This window comes from Acipenser ruthenus, chromosome 44, assembly GCF_902713425.1.
Source record: "Acipenser ruthenus chromosome 44, fAciRut3.2 maternal haplotype, whole genome shotgun sequence".
NCBI classification, from domain to species: Eukaryota; Metazoa; Chordata; class Actinopteri; order Acipenseriformes; family Acipenseridae; genus Acipenser; species Acipenser ruthenus.
In genome coordinates this window covers 7,020,865-7,046,250 of record NC_081232.1, presented here as the reverse complement: position 1 = coordinate 7,046,250, position 25,386 = coordinate 7,020,865, and the positions used below count along the sequence as shown (strand labels likewise).

Below are 25,386 nucleotides of genomic sequence, written 5' to 3'. Positions count from 1 at the left end.
CAAAGCGAAGTATTATAATCGTGTTTCATTTCTCTACTCCCTGTTGCTTAGGAAAAAGTCGACGGTCGTCAAGGAATGGGCGGGTCTTGTACGTCCGGTTTGCGTTCTGATTGGCCAGTGCAGGCGTTCCTCCTGCAGACGCTCGAAATTCAAAAAAGAACAGAGGGCTCGTGAGATAAGAAAACGCTGTTTTTAAAACGACTTTTAACCAAAATATATCAACAAAAAATATCAAATATAAGCTGGAATAGAAGAAAAAAAGGAATTCGCGATAACGGGACGAGAGAATTTTATAAATAAGGTAAGTTTAGGTGTGTTTCTTATTTTCTGTTGTGAGCGGCCGACTCAATGTTTACGTTTTAATTTTCTTTATTTCAATTTCATTTCACAAGATATTTGAAATACCAATAGCATACGTGTCACGATTGAGAACACGCGTTTAAAAGGTGTGTTTATTTATTTATTGAAGACTGTCCAACTGGAGTTTCAATTGAAGCCGATTTCATTGGCGAACAGCGTCTTAGTCATTTGTCGCCGCTGTGAGAAACTCGTTTTGACAGAATGCTACTAGTTGCAATTTTGATCAATGCTGTGTTTGAATTGATTAAATGGGAATTGGAAATTGATTTAAAAAGAATTGTAAAGTAAAAAAAAAAATACTATTTTCCCCGCCTCTAAATTTACAATAACATACATATTCTTATTTCTTAAGCCCTGAGATGGGGGGTGTCTTATTGACAGTATCATTTGTACTGGTAATAAATAAATAAATAAATAAGCCCAAAAGCTGCTGGCAAAATATTTTCAAAATGTCTAATTGCTATTACATTAGGTGTACACGGACGGTACAGTAACATCAATGACAGTTATCAATTATATTAATTGCAGTTCGTTACAATTATGCTGCACTCTGCTGAAATTGCCATTGCAGTTACAGTGCTCTTGTGTTAAATTACTATACTAATAATTATGATTTCACTAAAAAGTAACATCAACTCCCCACATTCATGTGTTTATTCTAAATAACCCAACAATGATAATCACAGGTACAGATACATACTAGACATTATTATTATTATTATTATTATTATTATTATTATTATTATTATTAGGGGTTTCACCAAAAGCGGTTAATGCAAGAACAGGGATCTTATGACAAATAAATGTGTAACTGAACTTCAAGGAGGCTGTGTGGTCCAGTGGTTAAAGAAAAGGGCTTGTAACCAGGAGGTCCCCGGTTCAAATCCCACCTCAGCCACTGACTCATTGTGTGACCCTGAGCAAGTCACTTCACCTCCTTGTGCTCCGTCTTTCGGGTGAGATGTAGTTGTAAGTGACTCTGCAGCTGATGCATAGTTCACACACCCTAGTCTTTGTACGTCGCCTTGGATAAAGGCGTCTGCTAAATAAACAATAATAATAATAATAATAATCATATCCTGGTATAAACTACGATTACACAGGTGTACAGAGGTTCAAATACAGTTACATTTGATCTCAATCGATTACCAATTGCACAGTTACATCTGTCACTGACCCTAGGTCAGCTTCAGAGCACTCGGCAGAAACAGCGTAGACGTACCAGTTAATTTACATTCCCTTCGGAAAGTGTCAGGAAGGTTTCAATACTTCTTGCATATCTGTACATACATAATCAGTCAATTTTTATAGCGTACTTCGCACCAATAAAGGCACCTCGAAGCACTTTGCATCAAATAAAATGGGCAGAAATGAGAAAATACACGAATTATGCAAATTATATGCAAAACATTAAAGTATAAACAAAATGAGATACACTTGGGCAATATAGCATTTCAAAGTGATAACAAAATGTGTATAACTGATGCAAACTGTAATTTTACATTGCTACTTGTGCGACTAAAACCATTGAACCCAGGTCTCCTGCCCCCCAACCCCTCAGCAATGGCAGCGATGCGGGTGAGCCTGGCCGAAGCCGGGCTGGTGAAGAAGCCGTCTCACTCGGCAGCGACTCGGGTTCGAGTGTCGGTGAGGCTGCGCCCCTATATGAGCCGGGATGATGAGGGGAAGGAGGGGCTGTGCGTGCGGGGTACAGGAAACCAGTCCCTCGAAATCCTTAACTGGAGGAACACCATGGAAACCATGAGCTACCAGTAAGGCTGCCCATCTTCACCTAGAACTACTAACCCAGGGGTGTCATGCTCCAGTCCAGGAGGGATGCATGGTCTCCTGGTTTTCATTCCAACTTAAGCTCTCCATTCACTTCATTGATCTAATTATTTGTTCAATTGGACATGTTTTCATATTTTTTTCAAGGTCAGTTGTAGTTGATTTAGAAAATACGCTTGATTCAAGGTACACTAACCTATGAAACATTTTGAGGCCTGGAGAGAGACGTGTTAAGTGTCCAATTAATCAAGTAATTAGACCAATTAAGTAATTGAGAGATCAGGCTGGAACGAAAGCCAGGAAACACTGCGGCCCACTCCAGGAAGTGAGTCTGAGACCCCTGTTTAATTAAACACTCAATACAGGGCTTCTCAAACCCGGTCCTGGGGACCCCCTGTGTCTTCTGGCTTTTGTTCCACCTGAGCTCTCAATTACTCAACTAGACCCTTAATTGAACTAATTAAAAAAATAAAAAAAAAATAATGTTTTCAGGTCTTAAACAGCTGATGTCAAGTTAACTGTAAAATTGTATAAGTAACTTGAAATCTATGATTATATATATATATATATATATATATATATATATATATATATATATATATATTTTAGGAGCTGAGAACAATTTTAAAAAAGTCTAATTAAGCAAAATTATGAGTTCAATTAAGGGTTTAGTTAATTAATTGAGAGCTCAGCTGGATTGAAAACCAGAAACCTTGCAGTAGTGCGACAGCGATGGGAATGAGACTTGCCTTTCTTTGCCTTAAATCAGGGAGTGAAATAAGACTCCTACTGCACAGCAATGTCACCCATTCCAGGTTCTACTGTGTCCTGGCCTAATTATGAGTTTAATAAGACACACCTGAGCTTGTTACCTAGACACACTGAGGCTAATCAAGCTGGTAGTAAAACCTGGAATGGGTGACACTGCTGTGCAATAGGAGTCTTGTTTCACTCCCTGAATTCAGTAGTAAGCAGCTGGATTTTGGGGGCTGTTTTTGAGGAACCTCTTTGTTACCAAAACCTACAACTGTCGCTGTGTCTTTCCCAACACTATTATGAACCCCACCCCCCTCCCAGTACATTCATGGGCTGTTTTCACGAAAATAATGTTTGTCAGTCTTTGTGTCATCTGTTCTGTTATTTTTTTTATTTGTACCTTTTTAGTCATGAAATATCATTTAAGTAGCCCCTTGGCTCTAATGCACTCTGTTTGACTGCCTGTCTCTCTTCTTTCTTTGTTAATTTCTTTTTTCCTTTCTTTCTTTCTCTCTCTTTCCCCTCTCTCTCTCTCTCTCTCTCTCTCTCTCTCTCTCTCCTTCTCTCTCTTTCTTTCTCTCTTCCCCACCTCCCCCCCCCCCCCCCCCCCCCCCCGCAGGTTTGATGCGTTCTATGGAGAGAACTCCTCTCAGCAGGAGGTGTACACCGGCTCAGTGAAGCCGGTTCTGTCTCACCTGCTGACTGGCCAGAACACCAGCGTCTTCGCATACGGGCCGACAGGGGCAGGTGAGTCCGTTCGATCATCCCGGTCGAGCTCTCCTCAGGTGAGGGTCGCTGGTGTCAATCGAGCTGATTCATTCAGAGCAAAGAAACAGCTGCTGGGTTTGTGTGGGTCGTTGTTCTCCGTGGAGTCTGAAGAAAAACCAGCGATCATCACAAACCCAAGCAGCTGCTTCTTAATTCACTCTGAAGGGTGAATCAGCCCCATCGACACCAGCCACCCACACCCGACTGTCGGCGCCCGATTTTCTGTGGAGAGTTTGATCTCAATAAGGCTGAATGGCCTTTGCACATTCACAAACATTTCTGATGTTGTTGTTGTTGTTGTTATTATTGTTGTTATTATTATTATTATTATTATTATTATTATCATTATTATTTATTAGCAGATGCCCTTATCCACGGCGACTTAAAATTGTTACAAAATATCACAGTACAAAGTATCTCATTACAGATAACAGCAGTTATAAAGTACAATAAAATCAGTAGAAAATAAGATCAAATTCAAATAAGAGCAAATAATGAATAAAGGGTCGGAGGGGGGTGATGCTGGGACGCCAGAATCACCGTCGAGCCCTCTTGAGGTGTCGTGGGCTAGTCGACGAAACACCGAGGAAGATGCCCACTTGAAGACCCCAGAGATGTACCCTACTTAGTTAAATCCAGACGGTTGTCATGCTGATGCACTGAGGAGACCGCACTGTGGTTGATCCCCGGAGCCAGCATCGCAGCCGTTGTGTGTGCTGATGCGCTAGGGAGGCAAATAAGCTGATCCCTGAAGGCAGCATTACACTTCAGCCATCAACACCAGACAGAAGGATATCTACATCATCTTATGGAAGGAAACGCAAATGGATGGAGACACAGATGGATCACATTAGTTTACTGTAAAGCTACGTCTTAGTTGGTGCTTATCTTGGCGAGAGCCGAGTTCAAATCAGCATGAAGTTTTAACATCTACTCTCGTGTAATGGAAATCAATTGAAAGCGAATTCAACTGAGCAGTTAAAGTTATAGTAAAAATGTTTGCTTGTAAGAGTAGTAAGTCCGATAAGACATCACTGCACTCGAAGGTACAGAGAAGGGCAACTAGGCTGATCCCGAATCAGTCAAAAAACGTATTCTTCTTCTTCTTCTTCTTCTTCTTCTTCTTCTTCTTCTTCAACAAAACATATTCTAGCGTTATTTTAAGACGACTGTGAACGAGCCAGTAATCAATATAATAGCAGGATAGCCAAACATTTTAATAAGTCAATTACCGGTATGTAACAAGATTTATCACTTTGATTCATAACTTGAATTAGTTAACAGTGAAACATACATCAAAGTACTCAATATTTTAAATGTGAATAGCTAATTAGTCACAGAAACGTATTCACCAATTGAATTTTTAAATGAATGTTATCAAGTACAAAAGTTAGTATGAAAACGTTTCTACAAAAGAAAAAACCCATTCCAGCACCTCAAAGCTGAGCCTGTGGTACAGTTCAAACTCCTGCAGCTGTCTGTTTTGTTCTTTTATACTTTGCAAAGCGTATTATTTGGTTGTGGATTCGACATATTGTAATTTTATTAACACTGAACACACTTTTTACAGCAGAACTGTCACATGACCTTAACACTGCCCTATTGTCAGAGCCCTCGCTCTCCATCCTGCCTACAGGCATCAATCTGTGACCTCTGATTTGTGAATTTCTGCTTTGATTGACAGTCCGCCAATAACTCCCTTGCTACACTTTATTTTTCTACAGTTACAGCTGCCGCCGGCACTTGCTTTTAGCTATTAATCGAAAATAATACATAGAATGTCATTGCTCCCGTGACCCACAGTTTGGGAACCCCTGGCCTAAAAGATAAAGTTAACCCATAGACATTGCTTCTAATTCAGCACAGTAGAACAAGAGGCGTTAAATGGAAGCTGAGAAAGTAAGTTTAGAACGGAAGGTAGGACGCACTTTTTTTACACAGAGAGTTATAAGTGCACGGAATAGCCTTGCAGGTGAAGTAGTAGGATCTTAAACACTGGGAGCGTTTTAGCGCCTCAGAATCTATGTGTGTGTGTGTGTGTGTGTGTGTCGGGAGTAACAGTGCAGTGTGGAGCTCTGTCCTGTCATCTAGAGAGCACTAATGCCTTGTGTGTGTGTGCCTGTCAGGAGTAACCGTGCATTGTGTGTGTGTGTGTGTGTTTGTATCAGGTGTATGGAGCTTCCTCCTGTAATGTAGATGAATGAATCCCTGTGTGTGTGTGTGTATTAGGTGTATGGAGCTCCCTCCTGTAATGACCCTCTCTGTGTCTCAGGTAAGACTCACACCATGCTGGGCGGAGTGGAGGAGCCGGGAGTGATCCCCAGGGCTGTGACCTGTGTGTGTGTGTGTGTGTGTGTGTATAATCTCTGTGTGTCTCTCTCAGGTAAGACTCACACCATGCTGGGCGGAGCGGAGGAGCCGGGAGTGATCCCCAGGGCTGTGAGGGACGTGTTCCAGATGGTGAGGGAGGAGAGCGGCCTGCCAGCCAGCCAGGACTGGGAGCACAGTGTGAGCATGTCCTACCTGGAGATCTACAACGAGAAGGTACCACATGTAACTGACTGTGTGTGTGGAGGGAGGGCGTGTGTGTGTGTCTCTGGGCAAGTTTATAGTGCTTGCTGGGTCAAAAAAGTCTCCACAAGAAAGGAAAGTTTGACAAAACCTACCTTATGAGGGCTCCCGAGTGGCGCATCCAGTAAAAGCACTCGCTGGAGTGCAGGATGCACTCTATAGCCTGGACGTCGCCGGTTCGAGTCCAGGCTATTCCACAGCCGACCGTGGACGGGAGCTCCCAGGGGGCGGCGCTCAATTGGCCGAGCGTCGTCCGGGGGGAGGGAGGGTTAGGTCGGCCAGGGTATCCTCGGCTCACCGCGCACCAGCGACCCCTGTAGTCTGGCCGGGCGCCTGCGGGCTTGCCTGTAAACTGCCCAGAGCTGCGTTGTCCTCCGACGCTGTAGCTCTGGGGCGGCTGCACAGTGAGTCTGCAGCGTGTAAAGAAGCGGACGGCTGACGGCACACGCTTCAGAGGACAGCGTGTGTTCATCTTCGCCCCTCCCGAGTCAGCGCAGGGGTGGTAGCGGTGAGCTGAGCCTAAAAAAAATTGGGCATTTCAAATTGGGGAAAAAATAATAAAAACTAATTGGCAACGACCTAAATTTTTTAAAAAAAAAAAATAAATAAATAAAAACCTACCGTCCTTGTAGTGTTTAAACAGATATTAAACAGTCATTACTGTTTTTTAAAACGAATAAAGTGCCCAAATATTTTGTTTGTTGTTGACTTTCACCCTGTGTGGAGTTTTGTTTGACTGGAGTTAGGAATAGTAAATAAATATAGAGATAGTCAATGAGAAGTCCCCACAAATATAGGAATGCAACCCGACCCAAACCCGCAAGTGTTTGTCATTTACCTGCTGCCTGCGCGGACTGACTCTCTCAAGCTCTCACATTCACACACTCATATCAGAGTTTATACCATGCACAAAAATATGATGCAACGAACCCAGTCACATGCTCATTATTTTCATTCGTTATGATTCCAAAAGAATTCCACTCTTACCTCTCGCACTATTATCCACTGCACGATATAAACCCTGCGCTATCTTTTGTTTCACCTTGTCCACAGACATGTTTAATATCACCAAGCAGACCTGATAAAAGGATCTTACAGATGGGTACGCTGTAATGAACAGAAAAGGTTTTTGGTGATTCAAATTCAGACCTGAAAATTACATTTTCTGACCCGAACCGCAAACTGCCAAAAAAGTTCACATCCCGACCTGCTTTGCAGGTCACCCGCGGGCTCCCGACCCGTTGCAGGACTCTGGTGTGTGTCTCTGTCTGGGGGTGTAGGGGGGGGTGTGTGTGTTAATGTCTATTCACACAGATATACAAGGAGAAGGTACCGGTGAGGGAGCAAAAGCATAAGAGCAAAATTTAATACAATCGCCATTCCATCGCCTCACGCACTCATGCAGTTTTTCTAAGGTTTCCAGTTATTTTCCTAAATGTTCAACCTGTGAACAAGCATGGATGACCCTGAAACGTTTCAGGAATGAAACAGAAAATCATCATCTTATTTTAGAGCTGGAAATAAGACTCCTATTGCACAGCAGTTTGATCCATTCCAGGTTTTACTACCAGCTTGATTAGCCCCAGTGTGTCTAGGTAACAAGCTCAGGTATGTCTTATTATTAAACTCCTAGTGAAACCAGGCATGGATCAAACCGCTATGCAATGGGAGTCTTATTTCCACCTTTATTATTTATTTCTTAGCCGACACCCTTATCCAGGTGACTTACAATTGTTACAAAGTATCACATTACAGAATATCACATTACAGATAAGAGCAGTTATAAAGTACAATAAAATCAATGGCAAATAACATCAAATTCAAATAAGAGCAAACTAGAGAATATAGTAAATAATTACATTTAAGAGTGAGTTCGATTTAATAGTAAAGATATCTGTTTATACGAGTAAAGTCCACTAAGAGCCCGTAGTGGATAAGAATGAGTGAATGAGAATGATTTCAAGTAAGAGCAATCACAAAAAGAAAGTGAAATCGGATACCTGTAAGAGTAAAATCAAGTACAAGATACAGGAGGTGGTTATAATTAGCAGTAGTAGAATACGACAAGGTCTGGAGCAGATCAGTGCAGGTACAAGCTGATGCAAGTACTGGAACAACTGGGAGCCATAGAGTCCAGTATAGTGGAGAGTTGTGAGGTTTACAGGTGCTGTCTGAACAGGTGTGTCTTGAGGAGGCACCGGAAGGTCGTCAGGGACTGAGCAGTCCTGATATCTGTGGGTAGGTCATTCCACCACTGAGGGGCAAGGGTGGAGACGGAGCGGGCTCTGGAGGTGGGGGAGCGGAGTGGGGGTACAGCTAGTCTGCCAGGTGGTGGAGGAGCGGAGGGGGTGGGAGGGGGTGTAGGGAGAAATGATAGTCTGGAGACAGGAGAGAGCAGAATAGGCAAGTACAAGAGTTTTGAATTGGGGCGGCGATAGAGAGCCAGTGCAGAGAATGGAGCAGCGATGTAGCGTGGGAGAAACGACGAAGGGAAAAGACAAGGTGAGCAGCAGTTTTGGACGAGATGGAGTGGACGGATGGCAGAGGCAGGGAGGCCGGCTAGGAGGGAGTTGCAGTAATCAAGGCGGGACAATACCAGGGCCTGAACTTTATATTTATTGTTCCAGGTTTTGGACCTGCTTGAGCCCCAGGACCAGGACCTGCCGATCCGAGAGGATAAAGACAAAAACATCCTGATCCCGGGCCTAACCCAGAGAACCATCGGCTCCTTTTCAGAGTTTGAGAGCCATTTCCTCCCAGCCAGCCAGAACCGCACCATGGCCAGCACCAAACTGAACACGCGGTCCAGCCGGAGCCACACGGTGCTGCTGATCAGGGTGAGAGGCAGGGGGTTTCACTCGGATTTGCTCCCTGAAAACTTATGAAGTATTTCTGTTTGTTTTTCATGTTTATCTATTTATTTGTGTTTTCATTGTTTTTGAATCACAATTGTTTGCTGCAGTGCTAACAATTAGGTAGCCTAACAATTATGTGCAAAATCTTTATTCAGAATGGGATTGCAAGAACAAAAATTGATCTGAGAGAAAAGACAAAACATTCTGCAAATTTCCCTTCAAATATGTACGTTTTCAAGCTTCATGCTCTACTGCTAATTTCATTATTTATATAATATATATATATATATATATATATATATATATCATAGGGCCCTACACCCTATGAAATGTATTTTTATGCAGCACCCTTCATTTGCCATGGCAACCCAAAGAGCTGTGCAAAGTTTAAAACAAAGCAGGAGAGCTCTTATGTACCATACACTCAGCACATATATATATATTTTTTTTAAGTAATGTTTTCAGTTCAGACTAAAAAGGATCCAATGTTTCAACCTGCCTAATGTCAACAATGTCATTTTTTATTAAATATATTGTCGAAAATGACTTTTTTTTTTTTTCAGCTATTTAATATTTCATTTATGAAAAGGTTTTTAAACTTTAGAATGAAACACGTTTTCAACATCTTGGCAATGTTTGTAACGAGTGCTGTACCAAACGATTATTCAAACAATCTCCCCGCAGAACCCAGAGTGAAGTGAGTGAAGAAGCAGCCGCTTGGGTTTGTGTGGATCGCTCTTCTCCGCAGAGTCTGAAGAAAAAGCAGCGATCTGATTTACCCTTCAGAGTGAAGAAACAGATGCTCGGGTTTGATCGCTGCTTTTTCGTACTGTGTAGAATAGCAATCCCTTCAGACCGGCTCATTCTGGCAGGATAAACATGCTGCTGTGTGTGTTTTAATACTCTCTTTCTCACCTCTCCTCTCCTCTCTCAGGTAGTCAAGTCCCAGCGCGTTCTTCCCTTCAGACAGCTCACTGGGAAGCTCTACCTGATAGACCTGGCCGGCTCGGAAGATAACAGGCGGACCGGGAACCAGGGGATCCGGCTGAAGGAGAGCGGGGCTATCAACTCCTCCCTGTTTGTGCTGAGCAAGGTGGTGGACTCCCTGAACCAGGGTCTGGCCAGAGTACCTTACAGGGACAGCAAGCTCACCAGACTACTGCAGGTAAACCAGAGACCGAGAGAGAGTTACTACTACTACTACTAATAATAATAATAATCATTGTCTGTATTTTTCTGTTGGTAGGGTGATGTGAGGACCAGAGGAATTCTGTCATCTGCTAATTATTATTATTATTATTACTAATTAGTCATTTTGCCGGCGCTTTTATCCAAAGCGACTTACAGACTAGGGGGTGAATTATGCATCGCTGCTGCTGCAGAGTCACTTCCAATCGGACCGCGTTTGTTTTACGTCTCATCCGAAGGACGGAGCACAAGGAGGTGAAGTGACTTGCTCAGGGTCACGCACACACACAGTGAGTCAGTGGCTGAGCCTGGATTTGAACCTCCTGGTAACAAGCCCCTTTCTTTAACCACTGGACCAGCAAGCCCCTGCATGTTTACTATTATATAAGCAGCCTTTCTGTATATTAGAAATGCAGGATTCAGTGATGATCTTGGCTGGAAAACCACAATTTCCCCCAAAAATATAAATAGAAGCTTTCGAGTTAAGGTGAGAAAGCATTACCTATACAAGAGCAAGTACAGAACATGGTACAATTTGATATCGTGGCAGTTCAAGAGCAGATAAGTGTTGATAGTTACATCAGGGTTAGATACGAGTGCAGGTGAAATAGAAAATACTACAGATTGGGTTAAGTGCAGGATTAAATACAGTAAAATAGGGAGCAGATAAGTGCAAGTTAAAGTGCATTAACAGCAGAGTGCTATATTGTCCTGAAGGGGAGAGTTTTACAGGTGTTGTCTGAAGAGGTGTGTCTTGAGGAGGCGCGGGAAGGTGGTCTTGGACTGGGCAGCCATGACATCTGTAGGAAGATCGTTCCACCATTGCAGGATGAGGGTGGAGAAGGAGCAGGCTCTGGAGGCAGGGGAGCGTAGAGGAGGTACAGCCAGTCTTCTAGTGCAGGCGGAGCGGAGAGGTCGGATGGGGGTGTAGGGAGAGATGAGGGTCTGGAGGTAGCTGGGTGCAGTCTGGTCAAGGCATCTGTAGGCTAGTACAAGTTGAACTGGATGCGAGCGGTGATCGGGAGCCAGTGGAGTAGCGTGGGAGAAGCGGGAGAAGGTGATATAATGACACCCCTGTACTAGCCTCATATGAGACTACTTTATCATGCATTTGCATCTTCCATATGTCCCTATATATATCTCTCTATGATATCGCAAAAGTTTACCGGAAGTTTTTTGTTAAGTATATGGGAAAACTACAAAGCGGAATGTAATTCAATATGCTAACATAACATTATTCAACAGGTTTCACTGGACTTCATGAAGCAAAATTAGTGCATTCTATCGGGAGATGCAAAAAAACCTTACAACTGTGTGTGTGTCTCTCTCTCTCTCTCTCTCTCTCTCTCTCTCTCTCGTTTTTCCTATCGGTTTAATTCTCTGTGTTTTGATTGCAGGATTCCCTGGGTGGCTCAGCTCACAGTGTGATGATCACGAACATCGCCCCGGAGCAGAAATATTACTTTGACACGCTGACTGCTCTCAACTTTGCTGCTAAATCCAAACAGGTCATCAACAAGCCCTTCACCAGAGAGACGCTGCAGACTGCCGGTGAGGGGAGGGGCTGAGGGTGGGGATGGGAGGGGCTGAGGGTGGGGATGGGAGGGGCTGAGGGTGGGGATGGGAGGGGTGGGGTGGGGCTGGGAAGGGGCGGGTTCACTAGAGCTGCACAAACCGATTTACCATTATTGGGATCAAGTTCTCCACAGAAATCAGGTGAAGGGTCATGGCTGTTGATCGGGCTACAAGGATGGAAACAAGACTCCTATTGCACAGCAGTGTCACTCATTCCAGGTTTTACTACCGGCTTGATCAGCCCCAGTGTGTCTAGGTAAGAAGCTCAGGTGTGTCTTATTAAACTCCTAGTGAAACCAGGAACGGATGAAACTGCTGTGCAACGAGAGAATTTACCATTCAGAGTGAAGTGAGTGAAGAAGCAGCTGCTTGGGTTTGTGCGTTTGCTGTTCTCTGCAGAGTCTGAAGAAAAAGCGGTGATCATCACAAACCCAAGCAGCTGCTTCTTCACTCTGAATGGTAAATCAGCCCGATCGACACCAGCCACCCTCCCCTGATTGTCAGCCCCTGATTTCTGAAACTCAAATATCTCTACATCTAAATGTATTGATTTGCTTTGTTACTTGAGCAGTTTTTTAGTATTTCTACATTTTATCGTTTCTATCTCATTTTGTTTCTTTGATGCAAGGAGTCGATTTAGCACATAGTCTTATTTAAAATAAAAAAAATAAACTATGAACACAATTCAGACTTTATTTAATCATGCAATAAAAGAACTACAAAACGATATTGCAAAAAAAGTCTACCGTAAGCCATAGTGGTAATACAATATTTCATGTTAGATTTCAAAATGTCACATTTTTTTCAGTATTTCTATTAAGTATAGGAAAACTACAAAGCGGTGTGTAATTCAATATGCTAACGTAACATTATTCATTCGACTTTTGGAAGCAAAATTAGTTCATTCTATAGGGTTATGTAAAACTTTTGTCCAGAGCTGTAGTACAGTGCTACCCCGTTATGCGGTTGTCGGGGTCCGTAATTGGAGACCGCGACAGTTTGTGTTTCACTTTATAACGAATATTGGCATTTGTTACCGAAACGATTTACAGTGGCCTAATTAATATTGCAAGCACTCGAATCCACAGTTTACTGGGATGATTATTCCCAGCCCCTGTCAGCCTGGGCCACACCAAAAACAGCAAACAGTCTTGCAGTCTCACACAGCAGCTTGTCTGACTCCTCTGTCAGCTCTGTCCACGTTGATGTGGGCTTTCATGTCCCCACCTAACCGGACATCAATCAGTCCCGTCTGAGGCTAGCTTACCGCTTCCCTGGTTACACACACACACACACACACACACACACACACACAGCGTCCGTAGACCAGTCGTGCAACAGTATAAATCCTGGGTTGTTACAATATATACAGTATAATAGAAACTGCTATTCCACCAGTTTAAAGTGTACACCACTCTTATTTAAGTTATGTATATTTTTTATAATGTTGCAAACTGTAAATCAATAACACCGAATCCAAGGACGTTTCTACACACTTGTATTGTTTCGTACTTGTTTTGTACCATTAACAGACAGTTTGTTTTAACTTTTTAGAAAAAAAATAAATACAGTGCCAGCACGTGAGCTTTATAAGTACTGTATGTCCCAGTTTCAACTTACATGGGTTTAAATGCGGTAATGTAAAACAACAATAAAACCAAACGTTTGTGAGTCAAGTTGCATTATGGGGGTAATGGGAGCCATGACCTTACCGTGTTATAAGCGATATAACGGGCCGCGGTATAACAAGGTAGCACTGTATACAAGAACATAAGAAAGTTTACAAACGAGAGGAGGCCATTCAGCCCATCTTGCTCGTTTGGTTGTTAGTAGCTTATTGATCCCAGAATCTCATCAAGCAGCTTCTTGAAGGATCCCAGGGTGTCAGCTTCAACAACATTACTGGGGAGTTGGTTCCAGACCCTCACAATTCTCTGTGTAAAAAAGTATACATCTCTCTCTCTCTCTCTCTCTCTCTCTCTCTCTCTCTCTCTCTCTCTCTCTCTCTCTCTCTCTCTCTCTCTCTCTCTCTCTCTCTCTCTCTCTCTCTCTCTCTCTCTCTCTCACACAGCTTTGAAGAGACCGAGAGAAGAAGCAGCTCCCAATGGAAACGCTCTCAAGAAGATAGCCAAGGAGTCTCGTGACAGCAGCGCTGAGATTTCCGATGTCTCTCCTACAGCGTGCAGGTAGAGACAGTCACCCTCTTGTAAGATTTCAAGGGTTTGCCCAAAGGTGACGGAGAGTAAACAACACGTCGCACAGAGATGCAGATTTTAACAGTCGTTATTATTTACTTATAATAACTACATATTTGATAAAGCCATACGCATACATAAAGAACATTTATAACCCCTTATATGGGAAAGCCAGGGGTTCTGGTGGAAACCAAACTCCCAGGCTTGCTGGTCCAGTGGTTAAAGAAAAGGGCTTGATACCAGGAGGCTCCGGGTTCAAATCCCGGCTCAGCCACTGAGTCACTGTGTGTGTGTGTGTGACCCTGAGGAAGTCACTGAACCTCCTTGGGATGTAAAACCAAGGTCCTATTGGAAGTGACTCTCTAAGGCTCTTTGGATAAAAGCGTTTACTAAATGACTAATAACAATTATAACTATTCCCCGTGCTTTTTATGTTATCTGTCCTTACTGTCCTGTGACTTCGCCACAGAACTGACTGCTAGTTTAAGCAGACGCTATCCTTTCCTCCAAATGTAAATGCATTCTTTAGGCACCTAGAACCACAAACTGTTTTTATATGAAAGAGGTCTTACAAGTTACTGTACCAATGTGTTTTCAAACACACACACACCTTAAATAATTCAAGACTATTATTCCCATGAATGCTTCATGCCCATAAACATTGATAATATAAAATTCTGAATTACTAATGATCTCCATTCAACCTGGGGTCAATTATAATTCCAATTATAAATGCTGAACAATTTATGATTGGTTCAATTAGTTTATAATTATGCTGCAGTAAATATAATTACAATTACACTAAAAAGTAGCATAAACTACCTCCCACATTGACATGTTTATTTTAAATGACCCAGCAATAGTAATCACAGGTACAAATACAGGAACATGCTGTAGAATGACTAATGTGTAATTGAACTGTAATCCATCACTTTCAATTACATTGTAATTGCAATTACAAATTACACAATTACAATTGTAAGTGACACCAAAGGCCGTGGCCAAAAGTTTTGCATTGCCTACAATTTTAGGAGCGAGACCTAATAAAAAACAAATAAACCTATATGAACATATTGAGGTATTTTATTTATCTGTGCATTTGTTGCTTGCAAACATTTTGTGTTACAGTACTGGTCAAAGTGTAGCGAATGCATTGTGGTGGTCTGGTGTTTGTATGTACTGTATATGGGTCACAGGGATGGAAATAAGACAGCAGATTGATCCATTCCTGGTTTCACTAGGAGTTTAATAATCAGATACACCTGAGCTTGTTGCCTAGACACACTGGGGGCTAATCAAGCTGGTAGTAAAACCTGGAATGGGTGACACTGCTGTGTAATAGGAGTCTGATTCCCAGCCCTGCAATACAGCCACAGTATACCAGCCGACACGTTTTGTCCAGTGTTCCCTCTACGCTGCGCGCATGCGCCGTGCACGCTCACTTAATAAAATCTCACGCACAGCACTCCTCTAGCTTTAGGACCCTAAAAATATATTTTTTTTTTTCTGGATATAAATGCTGCACCGCCGCGGAGGTATCAATCACCTGCTTTGCGTCTATCGGTTTGGACATCGAGGAAATCCTATTGGTTAAGAGAAACAAAGAGGTACCCAGCAATAGCCAATCGAGTGTGTTTTAAGACGTTCAGTGCCCACCCACTCATCTATCGACACTGATGAGAAGACGGCGCTTGCAAATCATTTATTTAATAATAATAATAATAATAATAATAATAATAATAATAATATTATTATTATTTTTATTATTATTATTATTATTATTCATTTGGACTGCATGTTAAGTTCAAGCAACAAACACAAAGGAAATAAGAACATATAGGAGGGTATGACACTGTTGCAAAGTTAAGCGGAATTTCTTTTATTTAAAAAAAAAAAAAAAGGAAAAAAAGGGAATAAATTGTATATTTTTAGTACATAGAAATATAAATCCCTACAACACAAGTGACCTCACTATCTTTAAACTAGAAGAGATGGCAACATCTTTACAACACAATTTAAAATAAAAAATAATAGAAATGCAGGAAAGTTATGTTCTAGTAGTAGGTAGACTTTGATAACTGCACTGGTGTGTGCTTCCTGCGTTTCTCCTTGATTATAGATAATACAGTGCGTGAGTGCGATATGTTATTTCTTTTGGTTTGGTAATTAATAGGAAGGTGCTGAAAGGATGGCAAGTGTGGTCAGACGATGTTAAAACCTTATATGAACATTTATAGTGCCTTGTTCTTGCTGATATTTTTCAGTATGTGTTGCATTTACCGACAGTCACATTTGCTGGTAATCATTGTTTAGTAAGGCAGTTTATATTATATTAACCATTATTTAGTATTCCGCTAAGCTGCCCATTGAAAAGTAGTGCTCAGAGAAGTGTGTAGTTCACTCAGTACAAAAAAAATGAGAGGGAACATTGGTTTTGTCTATTTGACTCCATTGAAAGTGTTACCTTTTGTAGTTATGGATGAGGGTTAAAGTAACTGCAGGGTATTGGATTTCGAAATGTCACGTTTTTCAATTTGTCAGCATTTCGTTCTAGTATATGGAAAACTACAAAGCGGTATGTAATTGAAATATGTTAACTTAACATTATTCAGCAGGTTTCACTCAACCTTTATGAAGCAGAATTATTTCATTCTGTCGGGTGATGCAAAGCTTTTGGCCATAGCTGTAGTGTCTCTCTCTCGCTCTCTCTCTCGCTCTCTCTCTCTCTCTCTCTCTCTCTCTCTCTCTCTCTCTCTCTCTCTCTCTCATCTCTCTGTCTCTCTCTCCTGCAGCCCCCCTGTGGCGATGTTTGACCCCTCGGTGATGGTGAGGCTGCTCACCCTGGAGAAGATGATGAAAGGAACCCCAGAGAAGGAGAGGCTGAACCTGCTGCGCACTGTGCAGGAGAGCAGACAGGAGATCAAGGTGAAAACACACTGCATTTGGTCAGATTTTTTTGTGGATTGTAGTAGTATATAGAGGGAGTCTGAGAGAAAAAATGACACCAAAGTTTGGTGCTTCTTTCATTTGTTTGGTGTGCAAGGTAATCAAACATGCAATCTTCAAGTGTGAAGAAGTTTTGCCCCCCCTAGTTAACTCAACCCAATTAAAGGGATAATTAGGGTCAGCTGTTTCATTACTTTGGTTAACAACCAGGCCTGATTTGGGCCAGCCCTGCCCAATATAAATCTGACTGGCTTTGGCCCTTACCATCAGAGTGAAGTTGTCTGCACACAGGTTCTAGAGGCACATCATGCAACGAACAAAAGAAATTCCTGAAGACCTCCGGAAAAAAGTTGTTGATGCCTATCGGCCTGGAAAGGGTTACAAAGCCATTTCTAAGGCTCTGGGGCTCCACAAAACCACAGTCAGAGCCATATTGTCAAAATGGAGAAAGTTTGGGACAGGAGTGAATCTTCCCAGGAGTGGCCGTCCTGCTAAAATCTCCCCAAGAGCAAGGCGTAAATCATCCAGGAAGTCACAAAGAACCCTAGAACAACATCCAGGGATCTGCAGGCCTCTCTCGCCTCGGCTAAGGTCAGTGTTCATGACTCCACCATCAGAAAGACACTGGGCAAAAATGGGATTCATGGCAGAGCAGCAAGGCGGAAACCATTGCTCACTAGGAAGAACATGAATGCTTGTCTCAAGTTTGCCAAAAAGCACCTGGATGTTCCACAAGTGTTCTGGAACAATGTTCTATGGACAGATGAGTCAAAAGTTATGACTGGCGAAAACCAAATGCTGCATTCCACAGTAAGAACCTCATACCAACGGTCAAGCATGGTGGTGGTAGTGTCATGGTTTGGGGATGCTTTGCTGCATCAGGACCTGGATGCCTTGCCATCATTGAAGGAACCATGAATTCTGCTCTGTATCAGAATTCTACAGGAGAATGTCAGGCCATCCGTCCGTGAGCTGAAGCTGAAGCGCAGCTGGGTCACGCAGCAAGACAATGATCCGAAACACACAAGCAAGTCTACATCAGAATGGTTGAAGAACAAGAAATTTTAAAGTTTTGGAATGGCCTAGACAAAGTCCAGACCTAAACCCCATTGAGATGTTGTGGCAGGACCTAAAACGAGCAGTTCATGCTTGAAAACCCACAAATGTCACTGAGTTGAAGCAGTTCTGCATGGAGGAGTGGGCCAAAATTCCTCCACGGCGCTGTGAGAGACTAATCAATAACTACAGGAAGCGTTTGGTTGCAGTTATTGCTGCTAAAGGTGGCGTAACCAGTTATTGAGTCTAAGGGGGGCGATTACTTTTTCACACGGGGGCATTGGGTGTTGCATAACTTTCTTTAATAAATAAATGAAATATGTATCAATTTTTTGTGTTATTTGTTCACTCAGGGTCCCTTTTATCTAATATTAGATTTTGGTTGAAGATCTGGTAACATTCAGTGTCAAATATGCAAAAATGCAGAAAATCAGACAGGGGGCAAATACTTTTTCACTGCACTGTATCTATCTATCTCTCTATCTCTATCTATCTCTCTATCTCTATCTATTTATCTATCTACTGAAGGTTAAAATGAGGAGAATATAACTCCTGGTAATATAAATAACAATATAATAAAATAACAATTAAATGCATGAATTAAAGTAAAAAATAGTGTTATGCTTACAAAGTGAGTTAACTATAAACTAAAGGATTCTAACTCGACTTAAAGATATACAGGAATGTGTGAATGTCCCCAGTATTAAACTTCTGGCATTCGCACAGTACAAACCCATCCAGACTTGTAGTTACCTGTTGAATCTTTTAATTGACTTCATGCCCCAAGGAAAAAGGCAATGGCTGAAAGACTTGTCAGCTTGACTTCCTTTCTTTTTGGTTTTACCTTCAACAGCTGGAGTGTCCAATCACAGTCCTGGAGGGCCTTTATTGCACTCCAGGGTTTAAAATGGGATCATGGCCGACTTCAGGGTCTGGATGGAGGTTCAATTAAATGATTCAACATAGGGTTGGAACAAATACCAGGTGTGGAAGGGCCAACTTTGGCCACCTCTATTCAACAGCCTGTTTTCTCTCTCTCTCTCTCTCTCCTCTTTCTTTCTCTTTTGTGCTGTCCTCCTTTTTTCTCTCTCTTCTATTTTCCTCTCTTGTAGGAGCTGCAATTGAAGCAGAAGGAGTTGGAAGAGCAAGCTCTGGCTGCCCAGTCTCTGTTGGCAGAGACTCGCAAAGCCGCTGCTGCTGCTCCCAGTATTCCCCTGCACCGCAAAACCAGCACGGCCAAGCCCTTGAGACAGCGAGCCATCGTCGCTTCACAGCAGGGTAAGAGAAAGCAGGGGGAATACTGGAGCAACATCAGGGGCTGCTGTATATTATAAAGACATTTCAGAGGGCTGGATCGCATCACTATCAGGGTCTAGTGCTGTATACTATAAAGACATTTCAGAGGGCTGGATCGCATCAATATCAGGGTCTAGTGCTATATATTATAAAGACATTTCAGAGGGCTGGATCGCATCACTATCAGGGTCTAGTGCTATATATTATAAAGACATTTCAGAGGGCTGGATCGCATCACTATCAGGGTCTAGTGCTGTATATTATAAAGACATTTCAGAGGGCTGGATAACATCACTATCAGGGTCTAGTGCTATATATTAAAGTAACACAAACAACTACTAACTTTCTTTATTTTTCATGGTATAATTAAATTGCACTGCAGTCGTTGTGATGTGCTGTGTTAATATTTTTTGTACGTTTTTGGTTCTCTTTTTTTTTAATGTATCCTGCAGTGTGTCCAGTGCAGCCTCTGTCTTCCTCCATAATGACCTGCAAGGCTGAGAAGAGGAAGATGAAGGTATCCGAGGTGAGAGGATGTGCCGACTTGTACTGGACAAACGTTTGACGAATGTGTGTTTCTGAGTGTTGGGTGTGTCTCTCTAATCGTGCTGTGAAAACACAGTTCTCTCCTTTCATAACGCTACTGTGGTATAAAGGGGGAATCCACGGTTCACCGCACACCAGCGACCCCTGTGGCTGATAGGGCACCTGCGGGTCTGCAGTGCAGCCATTCAGGTCTGTGTTGTCCTCCGGCACTATAGATCTGGTGGCTTCGCTGTGGATCCGCAGTGCGAAAAAAGATGGATTGGCAGGAACATGTTTCCGAGGATGCGTGTGTCGGCCTCCGTTTCCCGAGTCGCCATGGGGCTGCAAGCGGTGAAATGGGATACAAATAATTGGGCATTCCAAAATTGGGGAGAAAAACCGGGGTAAAAAATTGACGACGACTAAAATTTAAAAAATAAAATTTAAAAAAAGAAACAAGGTCCTATTGTAAGTGACTCTGCAGCAGCAGTTGTTGATGCGTAGTTCAACCCCTAGTCTCTTAAGTCGCTTTGGATAAAAGCGTCTGCTAAATGACTAATTATTATTAATAATAATAATAATAATAATAATAATAATAATAATAATAATAATGATGATGATAATCTGAAATACATTAAAAAAAGGTTATTTTAAACCTTTCAGTCCTGAATTTTTTGTAGAAATGAAGTTTATTAATTCGAAAAGGAACTCCTTTATTGAGAGTGCATGAGAACAGGGCAAAAAGGAATCATTTTGTCTCCAACATGAGCATGCTTGTTCTGTCTTGTATACAACAATACAGCTGAGCTGATATTTCTTACTTGGCTATGTAGGGACTGTGGAAGCAGCTAGTAATCGTTACTTTTTATTAAGCCATGTTGTTCATGATACTTGACAACGGTGAGTACATTTCAATCAAACTTCTTTATTACAGCTTACATTATTCAAAGATTAGCATTCAAAGATTATTAGTAATACAGAAATCCAGTTTTTGCAATGATACCTCTAGATAGGATTCAATGATCCTCTAGTTTAATAGATTCCATGTATTTATAACTGGCTTCTGATTTTCATTGTTTTACTCCAACCTTTCTACTCTGCTTTAAGAATTCATTTGATCCCTGTTAAGCCAATTCGTGTCTCTATCACAGCTAAGAAGCGCGTTCATAGTAAAACTGATTTCATTTACAGGACTTTCTCCTGTGAAACAACTAAATGGGCTTTTAAATCGCAAGTCTGGGCTGGGTAGGGTTAGGTTGGCTGTGGAGTCCTTGGCTTACTGCACACCAGTGACCCCCTGTGGCCGGCCAGGCGCCTGCAGGGTTGGCTTGTAATTCAGAGCAGCGTGATCCTCAGACGCTGTAAGTTCTGAGGTGGCTGCACGGCGGGCTTGCAGAGCGAAAAAAAGCGGATGGTTGACTGCACTTGTTTCGGAGGACGCGAGTGCTTATCTCATCCGAATTAATTCGGGGGTTGCAGCGGTGAGCCGGGTTGAATAATTGGGCATTCCAAAATTGGGAGAAAATCGGACAAATTAATAAAAATTAAAAGAAAATATAAAAAATTACATAAACTACCGTGTGGCTCCCCGTTTCCCATGTGTGATTTAGTGCATTTCATTGCTTTAGCTGTCTGGCTGCAGTGCTGTGGAACGACCTCCCCATAAACATCACAGGAGGCGCTCCGCGTGGAGTGCAGGATGCGCCCTATAGTTGCCGGTTCGAGTCCAGGCTATTCCACTGCTGATCGTGGATGGGAGCTCTCAGGCGGCAGTGCACAATTGGCTGAGCGCTGCCCGGGGGGGTGGGGGGGGGCTTAGGTCGGCCAGGGTGTCCTCGGCTCACCACGCACCAGCAACCCCCTGTAGTCTGGCCGGGCGCCTGCGGGCTTGCCTGTAAGCTGCCCAGGGCTGCGTTGTCCTCTGACGCTGTAGCTCTTGGGTGGCTGCATGGCAGGCCTGCAATGTGTAAAAAAGCGGTCGGCTGACGGCACACGCTTCGGAGGACAGCATGGGTTTGTCTTTGCCCTCCCAAGTCAGCGCAGGGGTGGCAGGGTGAGCTGAGCCTAAAAATAATTGGCTATTCCAAATTGGGAGAAAAAAATGATAAAAACAATTGGTGACTACTAAATTTAAAAATAAATAAATAAATAAAATAAATAGTTTACAACTGCAGCAGGTTAACTGGGTATCTGTTTGTACTGTGTTGTTACTTCATTGGTCTTTATATTACAATACAAATATTATCACTTTTTTATCTCTCAGGATACGTTGTTTTCTTTATACTTTTAAATTAAGTGTTTTGTATTTAATTGAATCATGAATGTAGTTTATCTATGTGTATATATGTTCTCATTTATGTACATTTTATTTGATGTAAAGCACGCTGAGACGCCTTTGTTGCTGTGAAGTGCGCTACATATTGATTCATTGATTTAACCCTTCATGTGTTATCACTACAATACAGAAACATTGATCACTTGATATTTCTTTCCTTAATATTCAAAGAGTCTTAACTGTACAAACGGTGACCTCATTAAACTGTGTCTCATTGTGGCTGCCTGTCCTTTTTCACCTTCCCAGTCCGACGTCCCGGAAAACGAGGAGAGCTTGGAGACTCGGCTGGACTCTGCGGTCCTGCAGAGGTCCCGGGATCGGATCCTGAACCTCTTGAACACGGGATCCCTGAAAGAGCTGAAGGGATTGCAGAAGATCGGAGACAAGAAGGCAAAGCTGATCATAGGCTGGAGAGAGATCAACGGGGCCTTCACACAGGTACAGAGAGGAGGGGAGAGGGGCTGGGCAGGGAGAGAGAGGAGGGGCTGGGCAGGGAAGGGAGAGGGAGGAGGGGCTGGGGAGAGGGAGGAGGGAGAGAGGAGGGGCTGGGGAGAGAGGAGGAGGAGGAGGGAGAGAGGAGGGGCTGGGGAGGGGGAGAGGGAGAGGGAGAGGGAGAGGGGCTGGGGAGAGGAGGGGCTGGGGAGGGAGAGAGAGGAGGGGAGGGGGAGAGAGGAGGGGCTGGGGAGAGGGAGAGGAGAGAGGAGAGAGGAGGGGCTGGGGAGGAGGGAGAGAAGGGGCTGGGGAGGAGGGAGAGGATGGGCTGGGGAGGGGGAGAGGAGGGGCTGGAGAGAGAGGAGGGGCTTGGGAGAAGGAGGGGGAGAAGGAGGAGGGGGAGAGGAGGCGCTGGGGAGGAGGGAGAGAGGAGAGGCTGGGGAGGGAAAGGAGGGGAGAGGATAGAGAGTGCTTAAGTTTATTTCAGCACATTCTGCATTTACTAACTAGCTTTAAGGCACAGCTTCTAAATGTTAGCTTTTTTTGCAGGTTGAAGATTTAGGAAACATAGAAGGCATTTCGGCAAAGCTGCTAACTTCATTTCTAAAGGTATGCAGTACAGGGCTACAATGCAAACTTCATATTGAAATGCAGTGTAGTTTACAGTAAGTGCAAATAATAACAATACAACTTTTTTTTTTTTTTTTTATCACCAGTTTTCTGCTTTTTAAATGTGAACCGGGAAAATAACACATGAGGACATTTTATGTGCTTTTATTTGTGATTTTGAAAAGAGTTGTCAAAATGGATGCAAAATGAAAAAAAATTGTCTAATCCTACTTGCAGCTCAAAGAAACAAAACCTTTCTTGCTATTGCCTACCACCTTCTATTAACTTTGTTTTTTCTTGCGTTGGAAACGAGGATGACCCGTGTGTTGTTTGTTGTGTAGTACTGGCTCACAAAAGCCTTAAGCCATTCAAATTGCAGCAGCATCTTGAGACGCAGCATCCAGATTGCGGACACAAGTTTATCCAGCAGAAAGCTGGTCAATTAGCTAAACAGCAAGACGTTCTTAAAAAAAAAAAAAAAGTAAGTCACTGTCTCGGAGAAGGCGATGAATGTGTACTACCTGGTTGCAATGCATATTGCAAAAAACAAAAAACTACACGAAATTGCTGAGGAACTATGATTACCAGTGACAATCGACATGTGCAGTGAAATCCTGGCCACCAGTGCTTTCTAGATCGTGAAGCTCTGTCTTGTAAGAACATGTCTGATGAGCTTCATGATGTTTTAAATGCAGCCGTTAAGACTGTGAACTGTGTTGAGACCGGTGTTTTACATGCACGTTGCTTTTAGGATTTGCACTGTGAATTAGAAGCTGATCATGAACAGCTATTAATGCACACTGAAATACGTTGGCTTTCCCATGGGAAGATGCAGCAGCGTCTATTTGAGCTTCGAGAAGAGGTGCGTTCCCTAAAAAGCACCCCCTTGCTGATTTTATTGATGATCTGCAACAGGTTGCTGGTATGTTTGCAATGCTTGATGTTGAATTGAAAATTGTTACCATTTTGTACTAATAATGAATTTGATAAAAGCAAACCTTTTAGCAACCTGTGAAACTATCAAAGCCTGAATGCTTATCTAATGTAGTGCAGTTACAAATAAATGAAACGTCGCTTTTTGATTGGTTAAGTATTTAAGTTAAAATACCGAATAGTGAAACATTTGGGTCGCGGGTTCATTGTTCCTGGGTTCATTTGGGTCGCCAATCAAAACGTTTGGTAACCCCAGCTTTAGACCATGGCACCACAGCGCTTACAACACATCCTGTGGGCTCTGTGTTCATAAGGAGCACCGATCCAGAGAGCGCTGTCACGGGGAGTGACATCACCACAGTGCTTGCAACGCATCCTGTGGGCTCTGTGTTCATAAGGAGCACCGATCCAGAGAGCGCTGTCACGGGGAGTGACATCACCACTGGCACTCTAAAGGGCAAACGCTTTCTTCAACAGCATCCAGTGTTAGAAAGTGAAATTAATGCGATTCTTCTATGATCCTAATCCAAACTAACCTCACCCCTACCTCTAACCCTAACCTTAACACTTAGCCCTAACCTCACCCCTAACTCTAACCGTAATGTTAAGGGAGGTGTGTGTGATGGAATTAAGAACTGAATCAAATCTTAAGCTCAGTATTTGCATTCTCTCAGCTGAACCGTCTTTCTACACTAAATACTGTGCCGCATTTACAAACTTGTAATCCTTGTGATGAGGGCACTATAGAAATGTGAATTAATCTCTATCTCTCTCCTTCTCTCTCTCACAGGTGAATATCCTGAGTGCGATCACACACTGACTGCTTCAGCGTCTTCATTTTGTGCATACATTTATTTTCATTTATTTATTTGTTTTGCCGCTATGTGTATTTAAAATGCAAAGTTGTGGTTTTATATTTATTTATGTTAACCTTTATTTCTGTTCATTTTTAATAAAGGAATTTATACCTTTTTTTGTGTGTGTGGCGTACGATAACTCTTCATACAAAACTGAGGTACAGGGAGGAGGAGAGCGAGGAGGGGAGGGTCTGACCTACAAAGAGTGCAAGAGAACGAAACACACTCTCAACACGATTAGAGAGAGATACACCCGACACTTACATACATTACAACTCATTAAAAAAAAGACAAGCAGCTGATATTAACATATTGAATCTGTTTATATCAATCCTGTTGTG

The 25,386-nt window shown here is 42.7% G+C and overlaps 1 protein-coding gene across 2 annotated transcripts; it reads left to right on the top strand.

Moving 5' to 3' along the window:
- The first annotated feature begins 157 nt into the window (after positions 1 to 157).
- Positions 158 to 25,160, top strand: LOC117399081 (kinesin-like protein KIF22). Of its 2 annotated transcripts, none has more exons than XM_059012248.1 (14): positions 158 to 301; positions 1,922 to 2,132; positions 3,524 to 3,651; positions 6,056 to 6,216; positions 8,871 to 9,080; positions 10,033 to 10,263; positions 11,684 to 11,837; positions 13,933 to 14,047; positions 16,849 to 16,981; positions 19,171 to 19,336; positions 19,807 to 19,880; positions 22,461 to 22,652; positions 23,196 to 23,255; positions 24,979 to 25,160. In XM_059012248.1, the coding sequence occupies exons 2-14, from the start codon at positions 1,924 to 1,926 to the stop codon at positions 25,006 to 25,008; spliced, it is 1,863 nt and encodes a 620-aa protein (XP_058868231.1). In that variant the 5' UTR covers positions 158 to 301; positions 1,922 to 1,923; the 3' UTR covers positions 25,009 to 25,160. The 2 variants fall into 2 exon arrangements, with proteins under 2 accessions (XP_058868231.1, XP_058868230.1); XM_059012247.1 differs by having other exon boundaries at positions 1,898 to 2,132.
- Positions 25,161 to 25,386: the final 226 nt, after the last annotated feature.

Coding starts and splice junctions, on each gene's coding strand:
- LOC117399081 (XM_059012248.1), top strand. CDS start 1,924: ATGGCAGCGATGCGGGTGAGCCTGGCCGAAGCCGGGCTGGTGAAGAAG. Junction 14,048..16,848: donor GTCTCTCCTACAGCGTGCAG/GTAGAGACAGTC, acceptor TCTCTCCTGCAG/CCCCCCTGTGGCGATGTTTG. Junction 23,256..24,978: donor TGCTAACTTCATTTCTAAAG/GTATGCAGTACA, acceptor TCTCTCTCACAG/GTGAATATCCTGAGTGCGAT.